Source organism: Solenopsis invicta, chromosome 15 (genome assembly GCF_016802725.1).
Source record: "Solenopsis invicta isolate M01_SB chromosome 15, UNIL_Sinv_3.0, whole genome shotgun sequence".
Taxonomy (NCBI): domain Eukaryota; kingdom Metazoa; phylum Arthropoda; class Insecta; order Hymenoptera; family Formicidae; genus Solenopsis; species Solenopsis invicta.
Window position 1 is genome coordinate 4,701,871 of NC_052678.1, and position 13,560 is coordinate 4,715,430.

At 43.4% G+C, this 13,560-nt stretch overlaps 1 protein-coding gene across 22 annotated transcripts in view; it reads left to right on the top strand.

Annotated features, from left to right (window-relative positions):
- The window catches only part of LOC105207684 (polypyrimidine tract-binding protein 1), a 478,610-nt gene extending 472,121 nt beyond the window's left edge, over window positions 1-6,489 (top strand). For 14 of the 22 annotated variants that reach the window (XM_039457815.1, XM_039457817.1, XM_039457821.1 and 11 more), the window contains 5 exons: window positions 363-396; window positions 1,964-2,056; window positions 2,299-2,515; window positions 2,599-2,740; window positions 3,292-6,489. In XM_039457815.1, the coding sequence (XP_039313749.1) occupies window positions 363-396; window positions 1,964-2,056; window positions 2,299-2,515; window positions 2,599-2,740; window positions 3,292-3,360 (555 nt within the window). In that variant the 3' untranslated portion in view covers window positions 3,361-6,489. The remainder of the gene's footprint in view (window positions 1-362; window positions 397-1,963; window positions 2,057-2,298; window positions 2,516-2,598; window positions 2,741-3,291) is intronic. The other 8 variants (XM_026137313.2, XM_026137312.2, XM_039457816.1 and 5 more) reach the window with 1 other exon arrangement.
- Window positions 6,490-13,560: the final 7,071 nt, after the last annotated feature.

The following is a 13,560-nucleotide window of genomic DNA, read 5'->3' on the forward strand; positions in this document are numbered from 1 at the left end:
CCTCGTAGTCTGACGATTACCCTTGAACGTTCTCAATTTTCTTAAAAAAAAAAAAAAAATAATAATAATAAAATACATAAATAATAAAGAGACGCGTCTCTTTCGTTATCAGAACTCGAAACCGAAAAATCGATCGCATGTGGACGGTCATACCGAACACGTCGTGTAAAGACGAAAACTGTTTTTTTTTTCTTGTCGTTTTTTCTTGCATCTCGATTTTTGCACAAGGCATTTCTTTTCTACGTAGCTACGTGCAAGCTTCAATTTCAGAAACGCGAATCTTGTGCGCACACCAACACTATACATTTGAATCCTATTATACTCGCTGACTACTGACTGGACTCTGTCTGTTCTCTGTGTAGATGGTCACGCCTGACGCTCTCTTTACCCTGTTTGGTACGTCTCCACATTTATATTATTAATTATATTACATTATTAATTATTATATTTACACCCTCGCGCTCTCACGCATACGCCAACACTACACAAATTCGGACGCGGACGCGCGACATCGCGACATCGCGACATCGCGACACACATACGTGTCCCCGGTGGATACCTCGCTGATACGCGCGATTATTAAACGAAAGGGAAAAAGAGAAAAGAGATGGAAAATGCGGGCGGAGACATTCGTCCGCGTCTTGTTTTTTCGGTCACGTAGATATTCCTCGACGAGCAAGAGACTAACGTGTACACGCACAAAACGAACACGCCAACGTAGAATCTTTCACATACGATTGTCACGTCCGAGGTTTGCGTTTTCATACCGCAAAAAAAAAAGAAAAAGAAAAAAATGAAAAGATCTCTTCCTTCTTCCTCGGTTTTATTTTTATTCCGTTTCTTTTTTATTTTTGTTTTATTTGTATGGTTTTTTCTCTCTCTCTCTCTTTTCTTTTCGGCAACTCACAAAACTCGAGCATCGTCATTCTCTACCCTCTCGTCATGTTTTACTCTCGTTGAAACATCCGCCATATAACATACTCTGATTAACGTTTAATCCGTACTCTTCCGATATTTTCGATGATTTCAACTTATTTTATTACTACAAGCTACTCCATTCGCAAACTCATGATTCACCGTCATATCGTTCATCACTATTCGTCATTGCCGCCACATTCGGCCACCACCGAACACAAATTCTCTCACAATTTTCTATTTCCAAGCATCTCTTTATACAAATGATTTCATTAATATTTTATTAATATCAGTTCCACACAACCTTTAATATTACGTAAGCTTTCGCTTATTTTACGTAATTCCATAGGAACTCACTATTAACGAGGCGTGGCGACTCGGCTGCGGTCGTGTTTTTCTTTTCCGTGAGCGATTGTTATGCAGATTTTCCCGGATAATTGCAAACGAACGTACAAAAGTCACGTACTGTGTTACGGAACGCGTTTTAAAAAATTATTAAAAATTTTCTGTCCGTCCCGCGTAGTTCATCCATTTTTCGACTTTTAACCAGAGAAAATTTCCAGAGCTTTGCTCCGTGGCTAACGTGATATCGAAAAAATATAAAATTTAAATGAATTAAATTTCGCGAAAACACAAGTAATAAATTGTTGCTGTTTCATTAATTTTTAATGCCTTGTATTTTGACAAACATTTTCTTGTAAAAGATATTAATAATTGCTAAATTTATTTATTTACAATAATTGTTATTATTAAGAGTAAACTTGTAGAAATGACGTGCACTCTGAAATTTAGATGTGTCAAAAATAATATTAACAGATTACAATTATTTTGTTAACCGAATAACTCTGAAAGTAGCTCTTCTAGCCGAATCGCTCGCCTCTTGCATGTCCCGATTCTTAGATCCGATCGTATCCCGATCTCGATCGACCGAAATATTGTCGTCCCGTTCATCTTCGATAATCCTCAAAACAGCCTCTCTAAAAAGAATACGCAGTTTGTCGCTGCCACTCGAGTTTACTAAAGAGAAATTTGCGTATTGTGCATGTAGGCGTTTACGGGGATGTACAGCGTGTGAAGATCCTCTACAACAAGAAAGACTCGGCACTAATACAGATGGCCGAACCTCATCAGGCGCTTTTAGGTGAGTAAACATTTTCTTGGGCATGTTTTGTGATGATTTGAAAAATTGGATTTTGCCTCACCGTTTGTTAAATTTCTCGCGAAAAAAAAATTATGTTTACTATAAATATAAAATGTTTTAATGTGGCAAATCAAATGATGCAATTGACATTTCATGCATTTTACGGCACCGTAATTACAGCGCAATTGTGTTGCACCTGGGCATACTAATGGTTAATTAACATTGTTTAATTTATACAACAGCGTTAACTCACATGGACAAGTTAAGAGTGTTCGGAAAGCAAATCAAAGTAATGCTCAGCAAGCACCAAACGGTCCAATTGCCGAAGGAAGGTCAGCCAGACGCGGGCCTCACGAAAGATTACACCAACAGCACCCTTCATCGATTCAAGAAACCCGGCTCGAAGAATTATCAGAACATCTATCCGCCGAGCGCGACTCTGCATTTATCAAACATTCCGTAAGTGATCCGGGCAACAATACGTATTTCGTGCTGCATTCTTCTTCGTTGATAGCTTAGCGACTTTCAATTTACCCTTTCAGGGCTACGGTAACGGAGGAAGAGATTAAGGATGCTTTCACCAAGAACGGCTTCACCGTGAAAGCCTTCAAGTTCTTCCCGAAGGACAGGAAGATGGCTCTCATACAGATGCCTAACATGGATGATGCCGTGGCTGCGCTGATCGTAAGTCTTCATTGTTATCGTCAATGGCATGGTCCAAGTCGAATTTTGGTTTCCTGCTGAAAAGCCTATAGGAATCTTGGGCTTCCTCCTCTTTATTTCATTACGGTTACAAAGTTTATAGAAGAAAGTTGTAACAACCTTTCTTGTCCAACTTCCACTATGAAAAAATTTTATTTTTAAAACTTGTTTATTTCCGTTCTTATTTGCCTTCTTTAAAAAAATGATGTAACATCGTAGATTTGTTTATTCCTTTGGAATTAAGTGAGTTTATGAATACTTTGGATACTTTGCAAGGAAATAATCCTAATTTTCTACGACAAAAATATAAAATTCCCGGTTCTTATTGCAACGTGCTTTCGACATATTTATCAGAAATTTTTTTAAAGAAAAAGAAAACAGAGAAAAAGTCTGAACTTTACTTGAAACTTTAGTTTGAAATCAAACCTGATAATTATATTGTGAAATATTGTAAAATTTTAACTTTAAACGTTGCGAAATTTAAGTATAAATTTCAATTGTTAAACCATATCGATTTGTTCTTCTTTTTGCAGAAAATGCATAACTACCAGCTTAGCGAATCCAACCACCTCAGAGTGTCGTTCTCCAAGAGCAACATCTAACAAGAATCGCCACCGCACGAGCAGCAGTGGTACCAGCCGTACGCCCTAGTCCCTCTTTGGTCACCCGCTTCGGTCTACGACTGATGGTCCCGCAATTGGATCCGCTCAGGTGCTCGTCCGTTCCTGCGACAGTCGTTATGCTGTTGTTGGCCGACTACACTACACGTGTGACCTATGCAGGACTGCGTCGCGCATTCGGGCTTTGATGAAGCAGCACAACCGGACGGGAATTACCTCGTCCGAGCGAGCTTAGGATGCTTTCGAGGCCTTGCCCTTGTTGGGATGTCTTTACGGCACGCACCTATATCCGCATCTGGTTGATTTTGACTATTCGAGGGTTGCTAGGGTGTTTCGAGACGTACCAGGGCTGCAAGCGCTCAAGTTAGACTATGAAGAGGCAAATTCGCGTCGGCCTTCTTGATGATAGTTTCCGGTGCTGGCTTTCGAGTGTATTAATGATACAAATTCAAATTTTTAAAATATGTAAGAAATTTAAAAACAGACGAGACTCGTGGGGGGAAAAAAAGGGAGAGAGAGAAATAGCGCAACAAAATTTATCATTCTTGTGAAAGCCAGGACCGTCGCGGTAAGAGAGAAATACAAAGAGAGAAAGTGAGAAAGATGGAGAGATAAGTAATGAGCGAGAGATAAGAAGCAATGAGTTGAAGAGCCTAGCAGCCGGGCATGCATAGAGAAAGCACGCTTAAGGGGACAAAGTGGATAGATTAGGATTAGACGGGAGCGAGGAAGAAGCAGTATAGTGTCCTGCGAACAGTCCTCGGCTCTTGTACAGAGTTAACGCTAGGGAAGATAAGATATATTATTATACATGTAAAATTCATGATCGGCGCGGCCCGAACCGCTGATTACGATTAAGGATTTTTCAAAGTTACGTGGACACAAGGGCGACCATTTCGCGATAAGCGTGACGGTGTCCGTATATCGCAGTTCGGTAGGTAGGTCTCCGTTGTCGACGTGTTCGTTCGACGAGCGGACTCGAAGAGAACAAGAGCTAAGTTGAGATAAGTGGGAGACCGCGCGTATCGTTGTACGTTTATGCGCGACACGGCGGCCGACCACAACCGTGAATCAGCAGCGTTTCCCACGAGACAATCTTCATTCTTCTGATGACCAAACACACACACACACGCGCGACCGAGCGTACTTCTTCGTGGCTTCCGTTCCGTTCCGAAACAATATGATCGACGAGGCCGGCCGATCGAGTACGACGGGAACGGTGTGTTTTAATTGACCGGGTATCTAAAGTAAGAAAACGGCCAATGTCACGGGACCTTTTGCATGCTTTCACGAGGTACTATTATTTCGCCGACGAACCGATCGCCCTCGTTGACATTACGTCGCGGGATTGGCAACGGCCGAAATCGGAGAGGAGAGCTGGTGAAAACGGTGGTGGAGCGCTAAGATCGGCCTTCAAAATTCTTCCCGTATCCGTATTACTTGTCGCGACTGGTTGATCCGTTCGTAAGGCGGAAGCGAAGCAATTATCAAAGTCGTTGCGTGCTGAGAGTTATTCTGATTGAGGTAAGCCATTCCGAACGTATCCGGCGTCGCTCGACCTACGTTTATGCTTCTTCGCGGGGCGGGTCTCTGACTCCCGAAGGTATCTGCAGTATTCTCGACTATCCGGCGAGGTCGAACGCTTCTTAGGTGAAGGTCGAGCGGTGCCTGAACGCTCCGATGGCCGAGGCGAGTCCTCCTACTCCGAGGCCCACGCCGCGCGTTTACGCGCGTCATCATACGGTCGTCGCAGATGGCATTTTTATAATTTGTACGTTTCAGTTTGAAAATAAGTATTATATCGCACCCGCACACATACGTATCCGCGTCATTACGAGACCGTAATTATGCAGTTATACGTACACAGACACGAGAGACAATGAACACACACATACAATCACGCACGCGCCGCGCGCGAGAATAAATGTTTCGACCGCCCTCTGATTTATATACACACATAACACACAGACAAGTACACACAGACGCATAGATACAACTGAATGCGCGCAGATTTCTTAGTTAGAATAGATGCTTAGGCATGTGTTAGGATCTTAATCGTATAGTAAGCGACTAGATAAGTAATTGACTAGGAGAGGAAGGAGTGAAACGTTGAACATATCGCTAATTAAAAAGTTTGCAACGTGCGGGGCGCGCGCGGAAAGTTTGTACCGGTCGTGACGGATCGGCGGGTGATATCTCCGAACATCTCAAGGATGGTTTGATTTGATGGACAATATCCATCTGAACAGAGGAGAGGTATATCCTATCTCTCTGTGCCAACGATAGGTCTATCCTGACGAGCCTCGATCTAGAGTTCCTGATATTAAAGCATTCCTTCAGTAGTTGGCGGTTGTGAGGGTGCCTCGTAAATACAAGCGGATATCTCAAGAAAGAATCAGGAGATCAATCGTTGTCTGATTAAATAAACCCATTTGCAACGTTTGGTTCTTGTTGGACAGGACGTTGTAGATGTATGGAGACAAAAGCGAAGTGTAACAAGTTGGAATCGTATTTACGGGGATTTAGTAGAAGCGTGATGCAAGATGTAGATATTGATCGGGGCAGTTTTCGAGGTGTCCGGAGTGTCCTCGCCGAAAAGTACGAGACGGAGTTTCGACGGGCGCCGCGAATTTAGGATAATCGATCTCGTTTCCGTCAAGAATGAGTATCTTGAAGTCCAAGAGCGACGAAACGTGCCGCGCGCGCGCCGACGAAGCCCACGGGTTTCTGTCTAATCGACGTTCTGTTGGAGTCAATTAAATTTTACTGATATAACATAACTGATTGTAGAGAGAAATAGGAGGAGGAATAGTATATGTTGGAAGGAGACTGTTTTGCGACGGCGTAATTGGGATCGAGCGAGAGGGAGAGAGAGAAAGGGAAAGAGTAATTGCGCGAGTGTAAGAGAAAGAGAGAGAAGACGGAGCAAAAGGGTTGTATTCGTGGGAGTGTAATGTCGCGCGATTTTGGCGGATAAACTTTGGTGTAAAAGGGTAGGAAGAGAAGTTTTTCCAAGCCGTGAATCGCGCAGAGCGACCGTACAAGGCAGAGGAAGCGACGAAACTGTGAAAAAAAAAAAAAAAACAAAGCGAATGCCGGCTCGGGCATGGTGTGCTGTTTGTGCCAAAGTAGGCTAGCCGTTAAAACTCTAGAACGGGATCTCTTCTGGTGAGCAGTGCGAATGGGATATCCCTGTTCGATCGAGGGTGAACGCCGATCCCTCGGGGGGTTCCCCTCTCGCATTGACCGTAATATTTTGCGGGATCCCCCCTCCCGATCGGCAGTTTCACGTCTTGATCGAGTACCGACCAATCAGCTAGTTGTTTAGAGACGTAGCGAGTAGCCGGCATGAGCGAAGGGGCCAGTCTTTGCATCTATGATCTGTGTCTTTCGGACCTCTGATACTACGTTATTTACTTCGACTGCATTTATACATTCTTAACCGGACATACGTTCCGAGCACCCGGACTGCAACGTCTGTCACACGAGAGGCATTCATAAAACCTATACACACACACACACATACATATACCCTTTAAGTGATAACACACGAAAATATATCGCAATCGCCCACGGATGTACAGATTCCAACGCGCGATACCAACTTTTATTTGGCCGAATAAGGTAGATTCTTTTCGTTTTAAATAGCTCGCTTAGTTCGCCTGTGTATCGATCTAGGAATTGAAGAAGAAGCACTTACACTGGATTCCTGGTTTCTGTACCATTCATTCGTACCTTTAAAAACATCTTGTACAGCCCGCGCGCTGACGTTTACACGTTCGTATCTCCGATTCTTATCGCATATCGCGGAACATAGCGTGAGAGTGCCACAAAGTGAGGGGGGGAGGGAGGGGGAAGAGGGAGAGACTGTGCGGGAGTTTCCGTACAATTCTTACTTCCGGCACGAAATATCGTCTAAGCGTACCTGAACAGCTCGCACAGGGAGTGTTACTCGATTTCCCGAGCTATATATATAAATATATATATATATATTTCGATTTATACATACACACACACACACACACACACACACACACACACACACACACACACACACACACACACACACACATACACAGAGACACACATATGTGTATCTTTTTCGCGAATCGCAACGTCGAGCACCCATCGTTTACCCGCCAGGTTGCTAATTACATTTTGTCGCTTGCCGGCCGTTTCTTAGCACATTCCTGTCGACGCGCACGGCATGCGTCCGCACACACCTATTCACACGGAAACAGACAACACACGTGATAACGATTCACGTAAGTACACCCAGCGTTTCGTTTCTTTCTTCATCCTTTCCTCCCTCGTTTTCGAATCTTTTATCGTAAGGCAACGCAAACCCGGACGTTCCTTTCTCTTTCGGTTTTTTTTTCTTTTATCTTTTGTCATTCACACCACGCTAATGGTGACAATCAGCTCTTCAGCTCGCAGGAGGAATTTAGCGCGAGATTCCTCCCGAGCGTCACATTGCCAACGTAACTCATTTCGCGAGCGGCGCGAGCCGTTTTCTTTCCGTGATGAACTATTATCAGTAGAAACGTTGTACCGGAAACGGGGCAGTTGTATGCGGAGCTATAGATATCTACAGGGTGCCCGACGTTTCAAATCGCAGTCGTTTATTCGGTTTATTCTGTCGCCATACGACACACGTTTAGATCGGCCTTCCTCCTTTCCGCTCGGACGCGGTCCTTGCGTGGTGGGCAAGACGAAAAGAGGAGAAAAAAAAGAAGGGGAGGCACCCTGTAGACGGATAGATCGACTATATCACTAGCTGGGTTGAGGGGGGCCGAGGTGAGGGTTGGAGTAGCCAGCACTCGCTACATGGTGTCGTAGATTATTCAGACTCCGAAGTTTCCCCAGACTCGTCGCGCGAGAAAATCGGCCGGTGGTTCAACGGGAGTTTGCTTGCATTCTATCTCCGCAACGTGGATGTCACACTTTCATGCGGATAATAATCAAAGACTCGGAGACTTCCATCGAAGGAGGATATTCGAGATAAGAGCGAGCGTTGACGATCTCACTATCCCGCGCGTCACGCTCGTTGACCCCGGTCGCGTTGACCCCGGTCGAGGGAGAGTCGCGAGACACGAAGAGGAGATCGGCGACGTCGGCGAGACGTCGCACACGGACCAAGGAAATTCGGGGTCTGGTAGAGAGCCACGTTAGTAGACGAAGCTTAGCTTACACACAGAGGGTATACACTGAACTTAAACACGTACACGAGCATACAAGCAGAAACAATGCACACATAATCCAGACGCGAGTCGCGCACATGTAGGCTCACACGGACACGGACAGACACACACGTACATTCACACGGACTTGTATCTATTATATATTTGATATATCGCATTGTAACAGGTGTGTCCAAAATGCGCAGCGGCTGCATCCCGATAATCTATATTTTATTAATAAGGGATAAGTCTATATATAGGGTTACTAACGTGTTACGGATTATCACATAAATTAGAGAGAAGATTAATCTATATAAATATATAAATATATATTATATAATGCGCGGCGGAACTCAAGTACATAGAACCGGCAAGGACGGAGGAGAACACGTGAATACACGCACATACATACACGTATATACGATATGCCACGTTAACGTGATCGGATAGAGGCGTGAGATATAAAAAAATTATGTGTATATGAGGAATTTCAAATGACTATATCTCTGTGCTGTTTTAGGTATATCGTTGAGAGAATTATCAAGATACGGTCTGTTTGCCTAATCGGGGCCTTAGGCGTCGTTCATACCAAGAAAAGAGCAGATCTAAGAGATACCACGCCGTCGGCGCATCGGCGCCGACGGTGATCTCCATTTTCTCGCGTCAAAATTTGTTTTTCGTGTGCTAGAGTTGCGAGTTATTGGCAAGTTTCTGTTGCCACTCGCGAGCGACTCCTTCTAGTTATTGGAAGAACGATTCGGATGTTGCACGGTAACGGGCGGCCAGCAACAAGATAACACCTTGACCATACACATTATATACACAAAATACGTACACGTTCACTCGCACAGAGAGACACAGCTCGAAAAAAAAAAAATTAAAATAAGTATAAATTAGTTTATCGCGAGAAGGGAGAAGCATTTAAAAGACACACAGGGTCTCCAAAGTGCGGACGGTAACAAAGGTCTTTGGGATAGATTGTAACAGACGAGCGTTTCACATGGAGGATTAGAAGGATCGAGATAGCAATTGCTCTAAATATAAAATAATTGGATAATACAATCCATAAAGGCTCCGAGTGCCAAAGGAAGGAACTTGTAAAGATCATATTTTACTTTTTTGAATAGTTTATACCATCTTTGCATGGATAAGGCTGTTGTAAGCTTTTGGCTCTTTCAGATTGCGTTTACCACGTCGGTTGTTATCTCGATCCTTCGGCCGCCTCGGATGGGCGAAGAGAATCCGTACGCGAGGTTTCCTCCTCCGCGCAGGTAACGTCTCGACGTGCACAGGTCGCTGGGACACGCGGATTATTCGTTGGTGTGCCTGTTGACTGAGTGATTCCGCGATTTTCTTGCCTGCTTTTATTTTCACGAGGATCACGCCAGTTTAGATCTCGAGAACGAGGGCGTGACGGAGACGAGACGGTGGGACCTTGGACGAACGAACGATCAATCTAACTTTACAATCATTTTACCGTGATTTGCGCGGAAGGGAGCAGTTCGACCACGGTCCTTGCGCCTTGAGTTCTCTGTGGGGTTTCTTACTTTAAAGGGAATTAGAGCGAAGAGAGAGGCCTCGATGATGGAGCCGCTATCAAATATTTCGAATAGTACCGAGACTGTATCGCTATCGCTATCGCCATGCCGATATAACCAGGTATACCGTAAGGGAAGAGAAACGAACGTAGAGATAAACGTACAATTCAACGGAGCCTAATTTTCGAAGTGATAAAAAGAGAGAGAGAGAGAAAAGTAGCGAAACCGAGAGATTGTTTAGAGCCTCTCGTGACGAGACGACACCTTCGTATAGTCGCAAATGTAGGGTATCTGTTTGTTTCTTCTCGATTAGCGCGCGTACAAAGAACGGCTGAATCACGTAAAAAAAAAAAAAGAAAAAACCCACTATACGTTTTAAGTCAGCGAGAGTTGTAGAAATTAACTAAGCAGTAGTCGTTAAGGCGATGAGAAGCGTTGCTTAAGGGAGAAGAGAGGAGGAGGGAGAAAGGCGCGATCCTGTAACGAGGAGTGTTTAGCGAAGTAAAAAAAAAAAAAGAATCGTTAAGTAGTAGCGTCTTAGAGTCGTGTAGTAGCTCCTTTCTAATTAAGCCTCCAGACTTAAGTAATGTGTATAGTTAAATGACAATCACTCGACTCTCTGTATTGACAATTGACGAAGGGAATCTCGGAAAAGCCGTGATAAGCTGCCTACGCACCGAACCCCCTTTCTTCGTGTTCCCTTCTTTCTCTCGGTCCCCCATATCCCTATTGCCCTCCCCCGTAACGAGGCTTTCCCACGCTCCGATCGTGAACTTTCCTTCTTCGAGAGACTTTCACCGAGCTGGCAGACAACTCGGCGCGAATTCGCAAGCAACACAGACTTGTAAATAAAAGGAAAGGAAAAAAAAAGAAATGAAAATATAAACCTAAAAAGATACGTTGATTCGTCTCCGGCTCGCGTCGTTATATCGCGACTTATTTATCCGAAAGTGTCTAGATTTATAATTAGATCGATGTTTCTCTCGCAAGATAATCATAATTGTTGGAAGGACAATTTTTGTATCTTTGAGATGTTTCGTGGCCGATAAGATATACCTTTTGACGGATTGCCTTTTAACGATATTTTAGCTACACCGTTTGAGTCTCCTATTAGTTCGCGCATTAATGCGATGAGAAATCTTACGAAGATCGTTCGATAAAATATTACGGATAAATATTGAAAACAAAAGAGGAATATTTCGTTCGATAAATTTGTATAGAGCTTAGAGTAACATCTTCGACGTTTTTTCATCCTTTTCAACGTTTCGGAAAAAAATTTCGTGAAAAATCTCAGGTTGTACATATACTGAACCTCTTCGCCATCGCTCCAAACCTTTCCGAGCAATCTTGCCAGCTATTTTTCGCCTGTTTGCAAAAACTTCCAAGCCTATCGTGACAAGTGTCAGTTCCGCCTTTTAGCTCTCGAAACTTTCCAAATTCCGTGCCCAGGAAGATCCTTGGTTTTCTGCATGTACCTTCCTTCTTTCCCTCGTCTCACAGTCGCCGTTCGCCGATCCGATCGACAGCTAATGACAGTCCCGCTCTCGATGAAAAAGAAGCTAAAAAAAAAGAAGGGAGATCTTTCATTCCTTGAAAGATATTTCTATCGTTCTCCGTAATCGCGAAAACAATATTCGCGACGTGTGAGCATGGTTGGTAAAATCCGAAATCGTGCGGGATCGCGTCATTAGGAGCTCGATCGTCGGCGAGGCGTGCTCTAAAAGCTCTGGTAAATCTTTAAAAAAAAAAAGATATATATGTGAGAGAGAAAACCAATCATGGGCCAGGAATTGCGTTGCAAGTCACAATCAGCTCGTCTCCGGCAAAACAGACAATTTTCTTTCGACGAGAACCATTGTCAGAGCGGGCGTTTTACGATTAAGCTCTTTCTTAGTAAGTTCGATTATATAGGGATTAGTCTATCGATAGGAAGGCGGAGATCGCACGAGTGATCTATTTTTTTTTCTTTTTCTTTTTTCGTTTGTTGCGCCCTGCACCGCGATGCGTATCGCGATGGAAGCGCGCGGCAGGAGAAAGAAAGTAAGAAACAAAAATTCAGGGAACAGTTGTAACGTGGAGAAAAGAGAGGTGTAAAAGGGAGGAGAGGCATTTCGGATCGTCGAAACGATCGGCGAGACGATCTTGTTGGCCAGCATTTACGCGAGACGCGCGCACATCCACACGTTCGCATTTATCATACGTACACACATGCATGGTGTATATATATACATATATATATACGTATGTATGTATATATACATATATAATTAAACACGAGGATATATATATATATACTTTTTGACACGCGTGAAACACATACGATTGACGATCTTCCACGTGCCTTTTTTTTGGCGCGACACGCTCACACGAAACCAAAACACAATGTACAGTATACGCCGACGCGATATTCTTAACATTATATCGCCCACGACCTTTTTATAGCTCGACTCTTGGACCCCAGCCACCCCTTTTACGAAAGTATTCTCGATTTTTCGACAGATCTGGAGGCGCTTTTACCGTTCGATCTTCCTCCCCGAAGGAGATCGATCGTCGTTGGCGCGTCGTTTTATTCCATTGGCTGTATACCGTATTCCGAGTTTTGTATGTAAATTTGCTTCTTTTCTTAACTTCTTAATTTCACTCTTAACATGTCCGCTTTCGAAGATGAGAGATTCCTTTTTTTTTCTATTCTATTTCTTGGCGCGATTCGCAAATCGCGCGCATAATTTTCTTCATTAGCGAAAGAGATGCATTAGACGAACGTAACTTTTATGTGAATTAGAGATAACGTTTGACGAATCTCATCGCGCGCGAAAAAAAGAAAACATAGTTCCTTTACGTTATGCATATGCTCGTTCGTGAAATTACCTCAGGAAATATTTAAGGGAATGTGTACATATCACATAAGTGCGAGAGAAGTTCGATTGTACGATTATATATCTTCCAGGTCTGTCCGCGTTTTAGCGTCTTACGAGTATTCCCGTTCCACCACTTTGACATTATCGGTATTATCATCGTTCACTACTTCTTCCCGCTGAAGCTACCGTAATTTTTTTTTGCGTTTTATCCTTGCGCTTCTTATCTTTTACTTTTAATCTTATTTTTATACTTTTTAATTGTCGCCGGTTGCTATTATTGCCACTGCGATCTTTACTGTTATTAGCGCTAATATTAATTATCTACTCTTATTATAATTATCTTATTCTTATGTTTAATAAATTTTCCCTTTTTTTTATCCTAGCATTAACGACGCGCTTGATTTACGTGCCGAGAGAGAGAGAGAAAGAGAGAGACTGCTCTTCTCGCTAAAAGCGCACTTGAACTGCGTTCGGAGAGCGCGCTTTCAGCGCTATTCCGTCATATTGTCTTTATCTATTATTATACGTAAAATAAGGATAAAATGACGCGATAGCGCTAATAGCACATTTCGCGAACGTAGCGTTAGTTTTTAGGATATTCTTATC